The sequence below is a fragment of the Eumetopias jubatus genome, unplaced genomic scaffold (assembly GCF_037043125.1).
Source record: "Eumetopias jubatus isolate StellerSeaLion01/CBP00866 unplaced genomic scaffold, mEumJub1_p1.0 scaffold_13, whole genome shotgun sequence".
NCBI lineage: Eukaryota > Metazoa > Chordata > Mammalia > Carnivora > Otariidae > Eumetopias > Eumetopias jubatus.
Window position 1 is genome coordinate 105,116,224 of NW_028274819.1, and position 13,882 is coordinate 105,130,105.

Below are 13,882 nucleotides of genomic sequence, written 5' to 3' on the forward strand. Positions count from 1 at the left end.
GCACAATATGATTGTGATTCAGTAATTCTATACATGACTCAGTGCTCATCATGAATCCCCTTCACCTGTTTCATCCACCCCCCCATCATCAGTTTGTTCTGTATAGTTGGGAGTCTGTTTTTTGGGTTCTCTTTCTCTTTTCCTTTGTTCATTTGTTTCTTAACTTCCACATATGAATGAAATCATGCAGTATTTGTTTTTGTCTGACTGACTTATTTTACTTAGCATTATACTCTCTAGTTCCATCCATGTTTTTGCAAATGGCAAGATTCATTTTTATGGCTGAGTAATATTCCGTGATATATATATCCACCACATCTTTCTGCATCGGGCACCGCGGTGTACCGGGATTGCTGGCAGCGGCCAGGCTGGCCCAGGTGCAGAATCCCCGGCTCTGAGGCCCTGGGCCCAAAGCCAGGCTGGGCCTCCTGAGCAACAGCCCTACACGGGCCTCCATCGCACTGTGGGGTTTTCATATATGACCTTTATTGTGTCACAGTACGTTCCTGGCAACCCCACTTGTTGGGAGTTTTCATCATGAATGGATTTTGAGTGTTGTCAAATGCTTTTTAGGCATCTAGAAAGATGATCATATGATTTTTTTTCATTTTGGTGATGTGCTCTATCACACTGACAGATTTGTGAATATTGAACCATCTTTGCATCCCTGGAATAAATCCCATGTGATCATGGTGGATGATCTTTTAATGTATTACTGTATGCAGTTTGCTCATATTTTGTTGAGGATTTTACATCTGTGTTCATTAGTCATATTGGCCTGTAGTTTTCTTGTTTTGTGGTTATTTTATGTTCTTTTTTTAAAAAATATATTTTATTTTAAAGATTTTATTTGACAGAGACAGAGTGCACACAAGCAGGGGGAGCAGCATGCAGAGGGAGAAGCAGGCTGCCCGCTGAGCAGGGAGCCTGACATGGGGCTTGATCCCAGGACCCCGAGATCATGACCTGAGCTGAAGGCAGATGTTTGACTGAGCCACCCAGGGCCCCATTATTTCACATTCTTAAAACTGGATTTATACCAAAGTAAAAAAGGAAAAAAGGTGAAATAAGGATTTCTTTAGAAGCTTCTAAAGCCCTTATCCAGTAAGATAAAGATTTTTCAGTGGCCGATGGATGGGCTTCTATTTCCTGTCTCTTGGAATGCTCCTTCTTAGGATCCAGGCACTGTGGCTTTAAGGAGAAAGGAGGCCCACATGGAGGAGGCCTGAAGGCCCTTTGTACTAGCTGAGCTCTCAGTCCAGCCACAGGAGTGTGGCCATTGTGAAGATTCTAGCCAACATCAGATGAAACAGAAAACCCCATCAGTGAACCACACATTTGAGAGAAATCACAAATTGTCTTTTTAGCTAAAAAAAAAAAAAAAAAAATCTTCTTGAGTTATTTTAAAGTATATTCACAGTTTATTCCTCTCTGTAAATCTTGTGAGAATCGTCTACCTGACGTGATTTCCAATGTTACTTACTATTTGTCACATAAAACAGCTCAAATAAGAGTCCAAAGAGCAGAGACAGACATCGTTTTGAACACGGTTTAGTGTCTTCACAGGAATGGTGGCTGGAGCATATGATACCTTCATATCTTAGTAGCCATCAGATAGAAAAGAGACTAGTGAAGAGCATCTTCCTAGCACCGTGGTGGGACTGAAGGTCAGAAAATGGCCAGTTGCCTAATACCAGTTCTTTCTCCATTCCCTCATTCTGAATTTTGGCTAAAGGTGACTGGCAAGAGGTTATGGTGTTATATCAGGTGATTGACCAGGGCCACGGATCAGTTAAATAATTCAGTCTGTACACCAGTCTTGTAGTGCTGTGATTACAGTTAGTGCCTCAGTGAACTTCCAGATCATTACATGCATCTTTGGAGGTTGCTACCAAATATTCAAAACTGGGAATTTATTCATTGAATGTCAAGGGTCTATTGGACATCCCTGCTGGAAATTGTCATTTTGGTCACGTAGGTAATGATGATTCAGCACAGTTTATGTGAACTGAAACGTGGAGAGGTTATGTGACCTCCTGCATTAATATTTTCTTTGCTACTATGGGTGCCCTCCACCTGTCACTTGTGCTGTAACATCCCATGGGACCCCTTCCCCTCCCGTACACACTGTAGACTTCTACTTTGCTTGGACCCGTCTGATGGATATCTTTAGTATTGAGTTGTTTGGGAAGTGAAGAGAAACAAGAGCTTCGTATTATTTTTTATAATTCCTTTTCCTTGTAGAAGATGAATGCTGCCAGAGGCAAGGGAGGTAAAACTAGGTGCTCTAAGAGTCAGGTAGTCATTCCTTTCACAGAAGAATATTTATTGAGCACTTTCTGTGGTACCATCCTAAAAACTGGAGATACGGCAGTTAAAGTTCTTTCTTCAAGAGACTGACATTCTAGTGGGCTGTAACATAGAGCACGTAACTCCCACGTCCTTCTCTTCAATTGGGAAAAGAGATAAATGTCACCTCTGCACTACTTATTGAACATTAGTGTCCCTCACCCTGTTTCCTGTTAAAGAATCTTAAAGCACAGTCACATTTTGGATGCATACCAGCTTTTTGAGCAGTTCTTAAGTTGCTTGATATGGGACTGTAGGTTGAGGATGGCTAAGATGAAGTCTTGAGGGGATTCTGAGATCCTCCTCCAAACTGAAGGTCTGTGAAAGGCCTATTGTGTGCTGAGGGTTATGGACAGTCTGTCACTGTAATACAAATTAAGTGCAGGAGAGTGAGAGAGACAAAAAGAGAGGAAGCCAGCTTTATTTTTTTTAAAGATTTTATTTATTTGATAGCACAAGCGGGGAGCGGCAGGCAGAGGGAGAAGCAGGCTCCCCGCTGAGCAAGGACCCCGACGCAGGGACTCGATCCCAGGACCCTGGGATCGTGACCTGAGCCGAAGGCAGCCGCTTTACGACTGAACCACCCAGGCGCCCCAGGAAATCAGCTTTAGAAAGAACTGGCAGTGGGTTTAGACTAGAGGTTCACAGGGATATTAATGTTTGGATGGATGGATAGATAAAAATTAGAAAACCTGAAGACTAGGGTGTTTTTATTTCTTTTTATTTTATTTTTTTAAATTTTATTTATTTGACAGAGAGAGGGAGGAAGGGGGGGAGAGAGAGAGAGCACACATACAAGTAGGGGGACCAGGAGAGGGAGAAGCAGACTCTCCGCTGAGCAGGGAGCCCTCCCTGCCGGGCTCCATCCCAGGACCCCGGGATCATGACCTGAGTCGGAGAAGACAGATGCTTGACCCACTGAGCCACCCAGGCGCCCCTGGATGTTTTTTTTAACATGGAAGATTGGCCCAGCGACCTCAGGTTCTAGCGGGTGATTTTCCATCCAAGTCAACAAGGGCAGATTTAAATCTCTGCAGCAGACGGCTCCCCAGCCCTGATCAATAGGGCTGGTAATTGAATTAGAAAACATTCTGAGCTGTCGGCTAATTATGCTATTCAGGCAATTGCTTTGTCCACGTGGATTTCATCCTTGAATTGCTTAAGTGACTTTCTCACTGGGAGGGGAAGTCAGCTTCCATGATGGAGACAGATATTTTGCATCACCCTAAATTATGCTTCCTGTGCTTCCCTAGGGCAATACTTTGCCATTTCACGTTATTACAGACATTGTTGTATGAGTTTTGATTGACATTAATTTTGTTCTAATTTGTGTTTCAGTCTGATATTTATTTCCAGGTCTGTGAGTGTTTCCAGGTCTATGTTACTCCAGTGCTCAACTGCTCTTTTCTTTCACTAAAGGCAAATAACCAATTTGATTTTCCTTTTTCCAGCAACAATAAAACAATTTAAAGGGCCCCAGTTGTGCTTAACATATGAAAGCTGTTGATGGTAAAGAAATCAATTTAGAACAGCAGCTATAATGTTAGAAGTGGAGAATTCAAGCCAACTTGTTTTTTGGATTTAAAAAAATCAAAATCAGTATACACATACAAAGGTGTGTATATTGATGGTTTGCTCACTTTTTCTTTTAGAAGACATTAGTGGCTTTAGATGTTAAAGGTAGATAATGCTCTTAAAGACGACAAGCAGAATCTCCAAGAGAAAAGGAGATTCACCTTCTAATAAGGTTTTTTTTCCAATACCAAGCTCTGATGATAAATAAATTCTTCTTAGCTTCTCCTTATATAGAGTCCCCACCTTTTATATAGTTTTGTGTTCAGGCTTAACTAGAAATGACTAATTGCTTCCTGAACACATAATAATAGAATTTGATGCTGAATTTCTTGTGATTGTGTCCTGAGGAAGCATGACAGAATCAGGATGCTTCATGGATCTCTTGATGTATCCAGGTCAGACCTATGCTTGTCCTTAGCAAGATGGTTATTACAAACCACCCATCAGTGGGACTTCGAATTCCCCTTTGAGACTAGGAATCTTCTGTCCACCCCCGTTTTTCTGGCACTTAAACCATTGCTTGATACGGTGCTCAGTCACTGGTGGAAGAACTGAATTGAGCTAAACTCAGATATCATTTGTATAAAATCCCTGCCTCACTCTCTTCAGCATCCTTCTTTCACCCTTGCTCCCTCCCTGCCTTCCATCCATCCATCCGTCCATCCATCCATCCAACATCTGTTTTCCAGAATGTACTATGTGCCAGACACTGTGCTGTTGGTAAATAAAACAGACTTGGTCCCAGATATCTGGGGGCGGGGTGTGGGGGACAGACAATAAACAAGTTAACCAACAAATAAATGTAAATTGTGCGGAGTGTAAGAAACATACAAGGTGCCCCGGGAGAGATTAGCTGTGTTAGAAATGGAAACCTGGGCTTTCCTGGGGTGTCACAAGACCCCTCCAAGGTGGCCTCTAGGATGAGTCAGACTCAGTTATGAGAAAAACAGGGTGGAAGCGTGTTCCAGGGACAGGAGGGAAAGCATGCAGAGGCTATAGGGAGGGAAGCCCTGGGAGGAGGCGGGTGTGGGGGAGTGGAGTGGACCGGAGGACAAGGAGCAAGGGCAGGCGGGACAAGGAGGTGAGGGCCAGATCTCCTAGGGCTTTGTAGACCATGAGAAAGAGTTTGGATTTTATTTAAGCCAGTTTTCTGGCTGGTGCTGAGTGGACAGAGCATTTAACCCAAGATCCTGTAGATTTGGTTATGATTGAGCATGTTGCCTTTCTGTTGAGTGTATCTTGGAATGTTGGAGAAAATGAACTGAGATACAGTAAACGCTTTTTCTACACCTGTGCAACCCTCAGTGTTTGTCCTCTCTTCTTAATGGGAATATTATCACTTTGAACTTTGGTATCAGCTTTTAGTATTTAGTGGATGCCGCGTCGTGGTTATGTATCATTGACATTCTGTATCTCCCAACTAGATCACTCGTATTGGCCATTTATGTTTCTTTTCTCTGTTCATGTTCTTTGTCACTTTTCCCTACAGAGTCATTTGTCTTCTTGATTACAGAAATAATTCACATGTGCTCGCTGCTCATCCTTTCCTATGTGTTGCACGTATTTTGTCCCAGTCTCCTTCATCTTTTTACCTTTGTCTCAGCCCACCTTTGCCTTCAGCAGTAATGCATAGTGGCCCTTCTTCCATTTCAGGGTAATTGGTATTTTGATGATGTCCCCTGTACGGCCCAAGATCTCTTCTGGAGTTTCTGGGCATGATCTATCAGCATACCAAGAAAAATAGTCCATTACCATTTACTATCTTGCCCAATAGACACTTCGTTTTTTTACATTTTGTACTTATTTTATAAATAACTTATAAAAATAAGAGGATAGTAAAACAAAAACAAAAACCTTCATTTGAAATCTTATTAATTAAGTGTAGTAAACCTGAATCTTCCATATTCTCCCGGTTTGGAATAGATACACATAGATACATAGACACCTGAAATGGACACCTCTGAATGCAGTTGTCATGCATGGACCTGGAATATATTCATCTTGAAAATACTGGTTCCAAACTTTAAATATATCTCCAGTAGGTTCTAGCTTACCACTTCTGGTTGTTCTAGCACTTGGATCATCAAAATGAAAAACTAGAATTTTTTGAAACCTTTAATCGCTCATAATTTTGTTGAAGAGACTATAACTATCTTCTTGGCTCCACAATTCAGACATTTTCATTCTTTGATACCAACTAAAATGGTAGATCCATTGAATTTTTAAATTTCTTTCCCATATATACGTTTCTAGTCACCTTTGTATACTAACCCACCTTCAGCATTTGTCCACTTATGAACTGTATCAAATAAAATTTGGCCCACAGACATCATAAAAGATGAAAGAATATGGTCATACGCCCTTTTTAAGTGTAACAGGATGGTGTAGGTTCTTGCTGCAAAACATTGAATGATGAAGTCCTCCCTGTGGAATGACTGACTGAATCAAAATACCTTATTTTCTTTTTGTTCTGAGAAATACATTGCTCACTCATTAATTCTTGAGTTTGAGAAGATTCATCCATATATACTGTAGAGCATACAGTCATCTCAAGACTCCTAGTCTGAACTTTTACTTAGGATCAGTGTTACCATCCTTGCTAGGGGTGCTGCTCTTTGTCTCTGTACACTCATCTTCTGATATAATAATTGTGAAATCTCTCTTTCTGTTCATTTTCTTCTCATTGTCATTATGGGCAGAAAATTTAAAAATCCTGGATTCTCAACCGTGTTCAATGAAAGCTAAAAGCCGACTGCAAAGATAGTGTCTCGGGTCTTTTATACCTTATTGGAAGATGATACAATAATTTGGGCAATGCAATTAGAAAATTGCAGATATAATATAATAGTGATTACTTTTGCATCATCTTTTTTGGTGATTTCATCATTTTCCTTTGTCTTATTTTAGTTTTTTAAAAAAATATAGTTGTAATTAATCCGAGATACAGGAAAAAAATAAAGCCACTAAGGTCCCATAATATAACTTAAATTTATAAAAGGTGGCAGTGGATCCATGTGGTAATTACAAGATAGAATGAGTTTTATTCTATTTTTAAAAATAAGTAGAATTTCTCTTTGTTCTTAGGAAGACTCTAAAACAAATAAAATTATGAAATAACAGTCTTCCCAAATAGTAAGGAATTGTTCAAAAAAAGAAAGTGAAAAACTCAGATTGGGCCCAGCAGACCTAATATTCTACTGGAGCTGCCTGAAGGGCTGAGGTGACCATGTTAGTGAGGTTTTGATCGCAGAGTCCACTGGAATGGAAATGACACTTAATTAGTCTTAGCCTCTCTTTACTTCACTGAGGCTTGCAGGAGTTTGCTGTGGCTTAGCATTTTCTGTTCTGACCTTCCCCTTCTCTGTGCAGTGTGGACAGAAAGGATAAACTAACTTCTTTTTGACTGAGGTGGGTGCTTCCTCCTCCTGTTCATTTTGTTAGCAGGCCTGCTTTATCTTGTGTGTCTCTTCTAAGCCTCTTTTCCATCAAAGCCCTCGAGCTGTTAGCTGTTGAAGTAAAGTGCATCTCTGTTGAGCACAGAGCACTGCCAGAGTCCCATTTGGGGAGAATCTAAGAGGTGTGTATGCCAAGCACGGTATCATTGTGTGCAGGCACTGCAGGAGCCTGCCAAAGCCAGGGGGAGGCTGCCAGTACAAATGCCACGTTGACATGACATTTACAAGTTTAGAGTCTGGAAGAGGACTGGCAGCAGAACACTCTTCAGCTCCCTCACTTAGGGTGGCAGTAACTGGGCCAACTTTGGATTTTCAGACTCAGAAAGCATAGTCAAGGAATAAGACTTCATACAGAATTCCAGACTCTCGCTGCCACATTTTCTAGGAAGTGATGAATTTGGTTAGCTGGTGTCTGGGATGCAGGATAAACCATAGTACAGATCAAGAGTGCAGGTGACCCAGTGCAGAACCTGGAATCAAATCTGGATTTGAATGAGGCGCTATTGCTTTACTGTGTGGCCTTGAGCACGTTACTTTGCGTCAGCCTCGGTTGCCCATCTATAAAGTAGGGATCATAACAGCACTTTGCTCATGGGGTTATTGGGTGAATTAAATAATATCTTTAAAAGTGTGAGCACTTTTTCCAGTGCTTGTCCAATACCTGTGAGGCATTTTTCACATTCTTCAGAAAGTCATGAGAAATTCAGGTTTTCCGCCATTTGTGTATTTTAGTAACAAGTGGGTATATTATCACCCGCCAGGGACATGAGCTTGTGTATTCTCTCTCTCTGATTTAGGCATTGCCAGAGCACTGCGCAGGAAGCCCAGCACATAGTTTTCTTTGCCTGTCCTAGGGAACTTAGAACTGGCATCAGGATCATTGGAGCGTGTGGTATCTCTACAGGCTCTTAGATACAGAAACCACCTGGGTGTTACGAATTTATTCCAGTAATAGCAGTGGTTTGATTGACCTGGAACTTTTCTGTGGCATATTTTATGCAAAGTGAAGGTCTAGAGCTATTCTGAAGGAAACACGGTGGCTTATGACGGTCACCATCTTTTCGGTGTTGGTAACAAGAGATTTGGTCTGATTAAATCTGTTTTCTTGATCTAGTAGTTAAAGGACACATTTTTCTGTGCTACATACATAGAATATGATCCTTGCCACCACACTTAGGTAACTTCCTTTCATCATTTTCAACACTGTTAGTAAATTCCCTCCAATGATAAAATTCTGTCTTGTCTTTTTCTTTTTTCTTTGTTTTTCAGATCTTCAAGGTTGCTGCGGGCATTCTATGTCCCCTTTCTGTCAGATCAGTATACAGCATATGCAAACTATACCATCCTCAAACCCCGGAAAGCAAAGCAAATCAGGAAGAAAAGCGGAGGTTAGCAACACGCCTGTGGCCCCAAAGGACGACCATCCTGTTAACTAGTGATTGCACTGACAGGACTCCCTCCAACTCATCATTTGTAACATTTCTAATAAAGGCTGTCTCACACAGACGCTGGAATCTGGGTGCTTTGGGGCTGGTCAGAGTCATTCCCATTCATGTCTTGCCTTGGTCTCTGTTCTGCATGTAAATTTGCAGCTGGGCAGAAAAAGGCCCTAAAGTCTGGTAGGTATGTTGCTCTACATCTTACTGTTTTTCTTCTGTTCAATTATTTGCTAGAGCGGAGAAGAGCAGAACCACCTTACAGGAAGAATTGAAAATCCCTGAACTGGATGGCTGCGTTAAACTGCTCTCCATACTCTGGCCTGGCATCTGAGAACTAGCAAGCCTCTTTTGGGCCATATGGGCTTCTCCACCAAAGCTGTTTGGCAGCTCCTAGCAGACCTTGTTCAAATCCTAGTGCTGAAAATGAGCACAGCCTAATTTCCAACCTACATGTCCTTTTCACCTCGTGCAAGACTAAGCTTCTCTAAAGCACTTCACAGGACAAGGACCCTGTCCTGGAGATATCTCAGGAAAAAGGCAACCATTTGAGGAACTGGAACCTAATTTCATTATATAGGATGCCTCTTATTTTCATTTTATTTCCTTTACAACAAACTGTAATTATGTTTTCTTTAAGTTTTAGCATGCTGTTTCTTGAATTTAAGACTTCTCTGTATAAAGAAGGGTATCAACAGACCAGACCTAATTGTACACGACATATTTGGAGAAAATTAATTCTATCACTTGGTAGGTTTGGATGACCTCACATTTTTAAGTAATGTATTCTGAGGCCATTTCTGAGGAAATTAAGAATTTCCCTTTATTTTTTAAAAACCCTAGTGGAAAAGGCCAGTGTATATTTATAGCATCTATTTTTGAGTCTGTCTATTGCAAAGCACATTCTGCATGGGGCCCTTCTAGTCAAATAGGCAATGATAAGGACCTAATTAAAATGTAGTAAGTATATACTGTTACTTTACATACAGTGTCCCACAGTTTACAAAGCACTTTCATGTTATCTCATTTGGTCCTCGCGTCATGACGAGAGGTAGACAAGGCAAGTGGTTTTATCCCCATTTTATAGATGATGACTTCGGGGTGGCGGTGGGGTGGGGAAGGTCAAGTGGCGTGCCCAAGGTCATGTGACCAGCTAGTAACAGAGCTAGGACTGGACCCTGGTCCACTCACTGCTCCCCTAGTGCTCTCCCCTAGTGCTCTTCCATACTTCCTCTCTTGACTCTGAAGACATTACTTGGAAGAATGATGGTGTTGGCCAGAGACCCGCTTGATAGTGTGACTTTCTATTTTAAGGAAGACTTTTATCTGTATTTCTTTGAGTTCTTCAGAGCCTCCACTGTGCCTGTCTGACCATCACAGCAGCACCCTACCATGCAGCCCAGCCTGTGGCAGGAAAGTAGTGCTCATGTTTGGAAGCCCTGCTCCTTTGCAGCCGATCTCCTATCAGTTGCGTTCCCACATAGGCCATCTGGGGTCCTATTCTAGGTGCCTTATTTCCCTCAAGGTAATTGTGTCCAGGATCTGCAAATAGGATGAAGCTATTTTCCAGAGGTTTCATCTTTCATTTTTCAAAGAGAAGGGCTTTCTCCAACAGAAACTGATCCCAAGAGAGGAGAAGAGAAGTCATAGGGGAGGAAATGGCTTGTTCCCACATGACAGGTCTCCTCTTCGGGATCCCTCTAATGGAATTTCTGGGGTTGAAGTGCTGGAGAGGAGCCCAGTCTAGACAGTTTAGAACAGTAACTGGAGAGTGAAGATAAGCCAGGGTCCCACTCGCTGCTTTAAAGATTTCCGGCATTTAACCCTCAGTGCTTGGTTCCTGCTTTCCGAGCCAAATGTTGGCACCTGTGGTCTGACTACAGGGTAGAGAATATTTGGTGAAAGATCTTGTCCTACCTGCAGGAACAGTGTCCCGTCTTTCACAATGGCTAAAGCCCTCTACTTTTTGCAGAGGTAAATGAGTTCCATTACAGAGGTCCAGGGTGAGTAGCTCTTTTCCTAATCCGAGTGATATGGTGCGGGTCTATTTTATCATCTTGCATGTTAAAAAAAAAAAAAAAAAGCCTTCTGAGTAAGAACTTACTGTAATAGAGCACAAAAAAGGTCACAGTTGATCCAGGGATTCCTTGGGAATATCCGTTCCTATCCCTTTTAAGACCTGGTTTTGGTTTCCTCTGTTGTAAGTTCATCTTTAGTGAGAGCACAATAGATTGCAGAACATTGTGCCAAATGCTATGGGTAAGAGATATAAAGGTGAATTTTTTTTTTTTTTTTTTTGGTGAAAATGAGTATTTCTCATGTGATGTTATATAACCACCTTTAAGAAAAATCTCCATCTCAGCAATACAGGGAGGCTAGCTGTGCCTGGGAAAAAGAGTTTCAAAAACACCTGGTCACACAAGCATCTCTCTTCTAGAGAACCGGTGTTTAGCATGAGCTACCATAAGCTCTGCTTCCCATAAGGATGAAGTCTCCAAGGCACTTGTTTCTCCACAGGTTGTTGAGTATTGAAGAATGAAGGACTACAGATTATTTGTAAGAACCTTTGATTACGGAGCTGAGCGAGGGAGTGGTTGTACTTGGCAGTTTCAGGGCTTGCTGATCTCCAAAGTTTATTTATGTTTTAATAATCTCTGTGTGGGGCTCAAATCACAACCCTGAGGTCAAGAGTCACATGCTCTTCCGACTGAGCCAGACAGGTGCCCCCCTAATCTCTAGGTCTTAAGCAGCCTTATCTGAATCCCAGATCTTAAGACACTGAGCCCCATCACTGAACCAGACACTGTATTGGCATCTATTATCAAAGTGTGCCTATCACCTGGTACACTTTGAGGAAAGACCAGTCACTTTAATCTCTTGGGATAATCCTAGAAAATGGGAACCCCTACTCTTTCTTATTGAATTCAAGTTTAGAAACAGATTGTTTTAAATCAAGGTGGCTCTTGATCTCAACCATTTATTTGGGTCATTTTTCCTGGTTCGGAGTTCTGGGAAAGAGTGTTAAAAACTCATGTGATTTTATAGCATTAGATCTGGAATGACTGTTAGGACAAAGCACCAATGGCAGTCCTTCATTGTATGTTGCATTTCATGGCATTTATTGAAATAATTCACTGTGATTATGCTGTCATCTATCCAGTGTCAGGCAGCTATGCTTTTAATTAAGTTATTTTCTCTGAAGAGGGAAAAGAGGCACAATTTCATCCTTGCCTCCACAGCCTATTAAAGCTCATGTGTTAATTCATTCTTAAGTTACTACATGAAATGCCTTGAGTAAATGGATAGATGGACGTGTGCTCAGCTTTGTTCTTTGGCAACAGATCAGGCTTCCGAACGGCATTGTTGGATTTCAGAGGCCCTCTGGTGTTTTGGTAAATCTAGATGAATGCTGCCTTGCATTTTTCCAGTATATATGACCATGTAATTCGTGCTGCACATGAAATCAGGAAGCAGTGCAGTGTTGAAGCAAGAGTCTTGTCCAATTCATTTGTCTTCCTGATCCCTGTACTTTATCTCCCTTGTCAGTGTTTGTATTACATACATGTATTTTCTGTAAAAGAAAAAGTTAAATAAATCTTGGCAATTTGATTTTCCTGTTCTTAGGGTGATATTTTCTCTTTTGCATCTAGCTTTTAAATCTTTGGTGGGGATTGATCACCTCCTCCCATCTCCCCCACTCTGACCCTTCAGTGTATAGACCTGCCTTCCCCAGGCCAAATAGCCCGGAAGGTTTATTCTGAAAGCTCTAGGAAGAAGCCTTTGTTTGTGAAAGCCCGTGAGGGTTAGTGTTATTGTACTTGTGGAAAAACCAAGCCTCGGGAGGGTTACTCAACGTGTCAGTGTTGTGCCTAAAAAGTGATTATTTTTCCGGATCCACCTTAGGTTTTTGGATGAAAAATCTCTGGACTATGACAGTCTTAACATTCATAGAAGCATGGATCTGGTAATATTTAGCATTTAGGTAATTTCCCCCTTTGTTGGGGGTTGTCAGGAGTAGTAAAAGTTTTTTGTGAATGAATTCCTGACATCATTCCCATACCTTGTACCTATAACCAATAACTCTTAGTAGTTATCTGGTTTTATACGACTGGTTATCAGTTTTCTTTCTGTAGGACCCAAAATGCCCACGAAACTTGGTTTGTTTTATTTCAAGTCATTTCAGAGAAGGGTGCTTTATTAATATAATTCCAGGAGGGAGAGGTCCACAGTCTTAATTTATTTTTCTCTGTCTAGAATGTCATCCTTCACTCTGTTACTGACTTTTAAGGCCAGCTTGAGTCTGTGTCTCATCTATGAAGCCGTTCTGGACTTCAGAATTACTTCCTTTCCTGACCCCTCTTGAGGACCTAGTGTCTTTACTAATGGCCGGGGACCTTGACTTGGAACCCTTGTAAACCTGCCTCTCAAGAACATCGCTGGTACATCTGTGGCAAAGCCCATGTCACGCTTGTGTGTGTTCTTAGCACTTAACGCAGTTCCCCGAACATTTTGGTAGTGTACGTGTTTGTTGACAATGAAGAAAGAAAAGTCAAAAGAAACCTGCAACCAATATACAGCTTTTGCTTTCAATTTGGCAGATTTTTGAAAACATAGCAAGTTGTAAGTCCTCTGGTACTCCAAGGGCAGTTTGGAAAGTGTGAATATGGCTCAATATTGTGCATATTTTAAGAATTCTCCTGAAGTACACAGACTTTCACACTAAGGCAGATTCCCCAGAGTACCTTCTAAAAAGAGATTTGGTACCTTTATTGACTATATCTATTACTATTTGATTTTGGAGGGTCAGACTTAGCTCAGGAGACATTCTGAATGAGTTTGGGGAAGATGGTGCCTCCCCTCCCGGTGTGAAGAAGCGCTCCATTCCTATCAGCCCCACTAGGAAAAAGGTCTAACTGCAGGATGGCTTTGTAAGGGATACATTCAAATTCAATAATGCCAAGCTAGCAGGTGATTTTTTAAAACTGAAGGCTGTTTTGGCTCTCATCAGCTGTAGAGTTCAACATAGACCTGACACTGAAACAAATCATAAATAATGGATTTGATTAA

At 41.4% G+C, this 13,882-nt stretch overlaps 1 protein-coding gene across 7 annotated transcripts in view; it reads left to right on the forward strand.

Annotated features, from left to right (window-relative positions):
- The window catches only part of ALG9 (ALG9 alpha-1,2-mannosyltransferase), an 88,577-nt gene extending 76,166 nt beyond the window's left edge, over window positions 1-12,411 (forward strand). For 5 of the 7 annotated variants that reach the window (XM_088017588.1, XM_088017590.1, XM_088017591.1 and 2 more), the window contains one exon: window positions 8,649-9,044. In XM_088017588.1, the coding sequence (XP_087873714.1) occupies window positions 8,649-8,963 (315 nt within the window). In that variant the 3' untranslated portion in view covers window positions 8,964-9,044. The other 2 variants (XM_028105858.2, XM_088017589.1) reach the window with 1 other exon arrangement.
- Window positions 12,412-13,882: the final 1,471 nt, after the last annotated feature.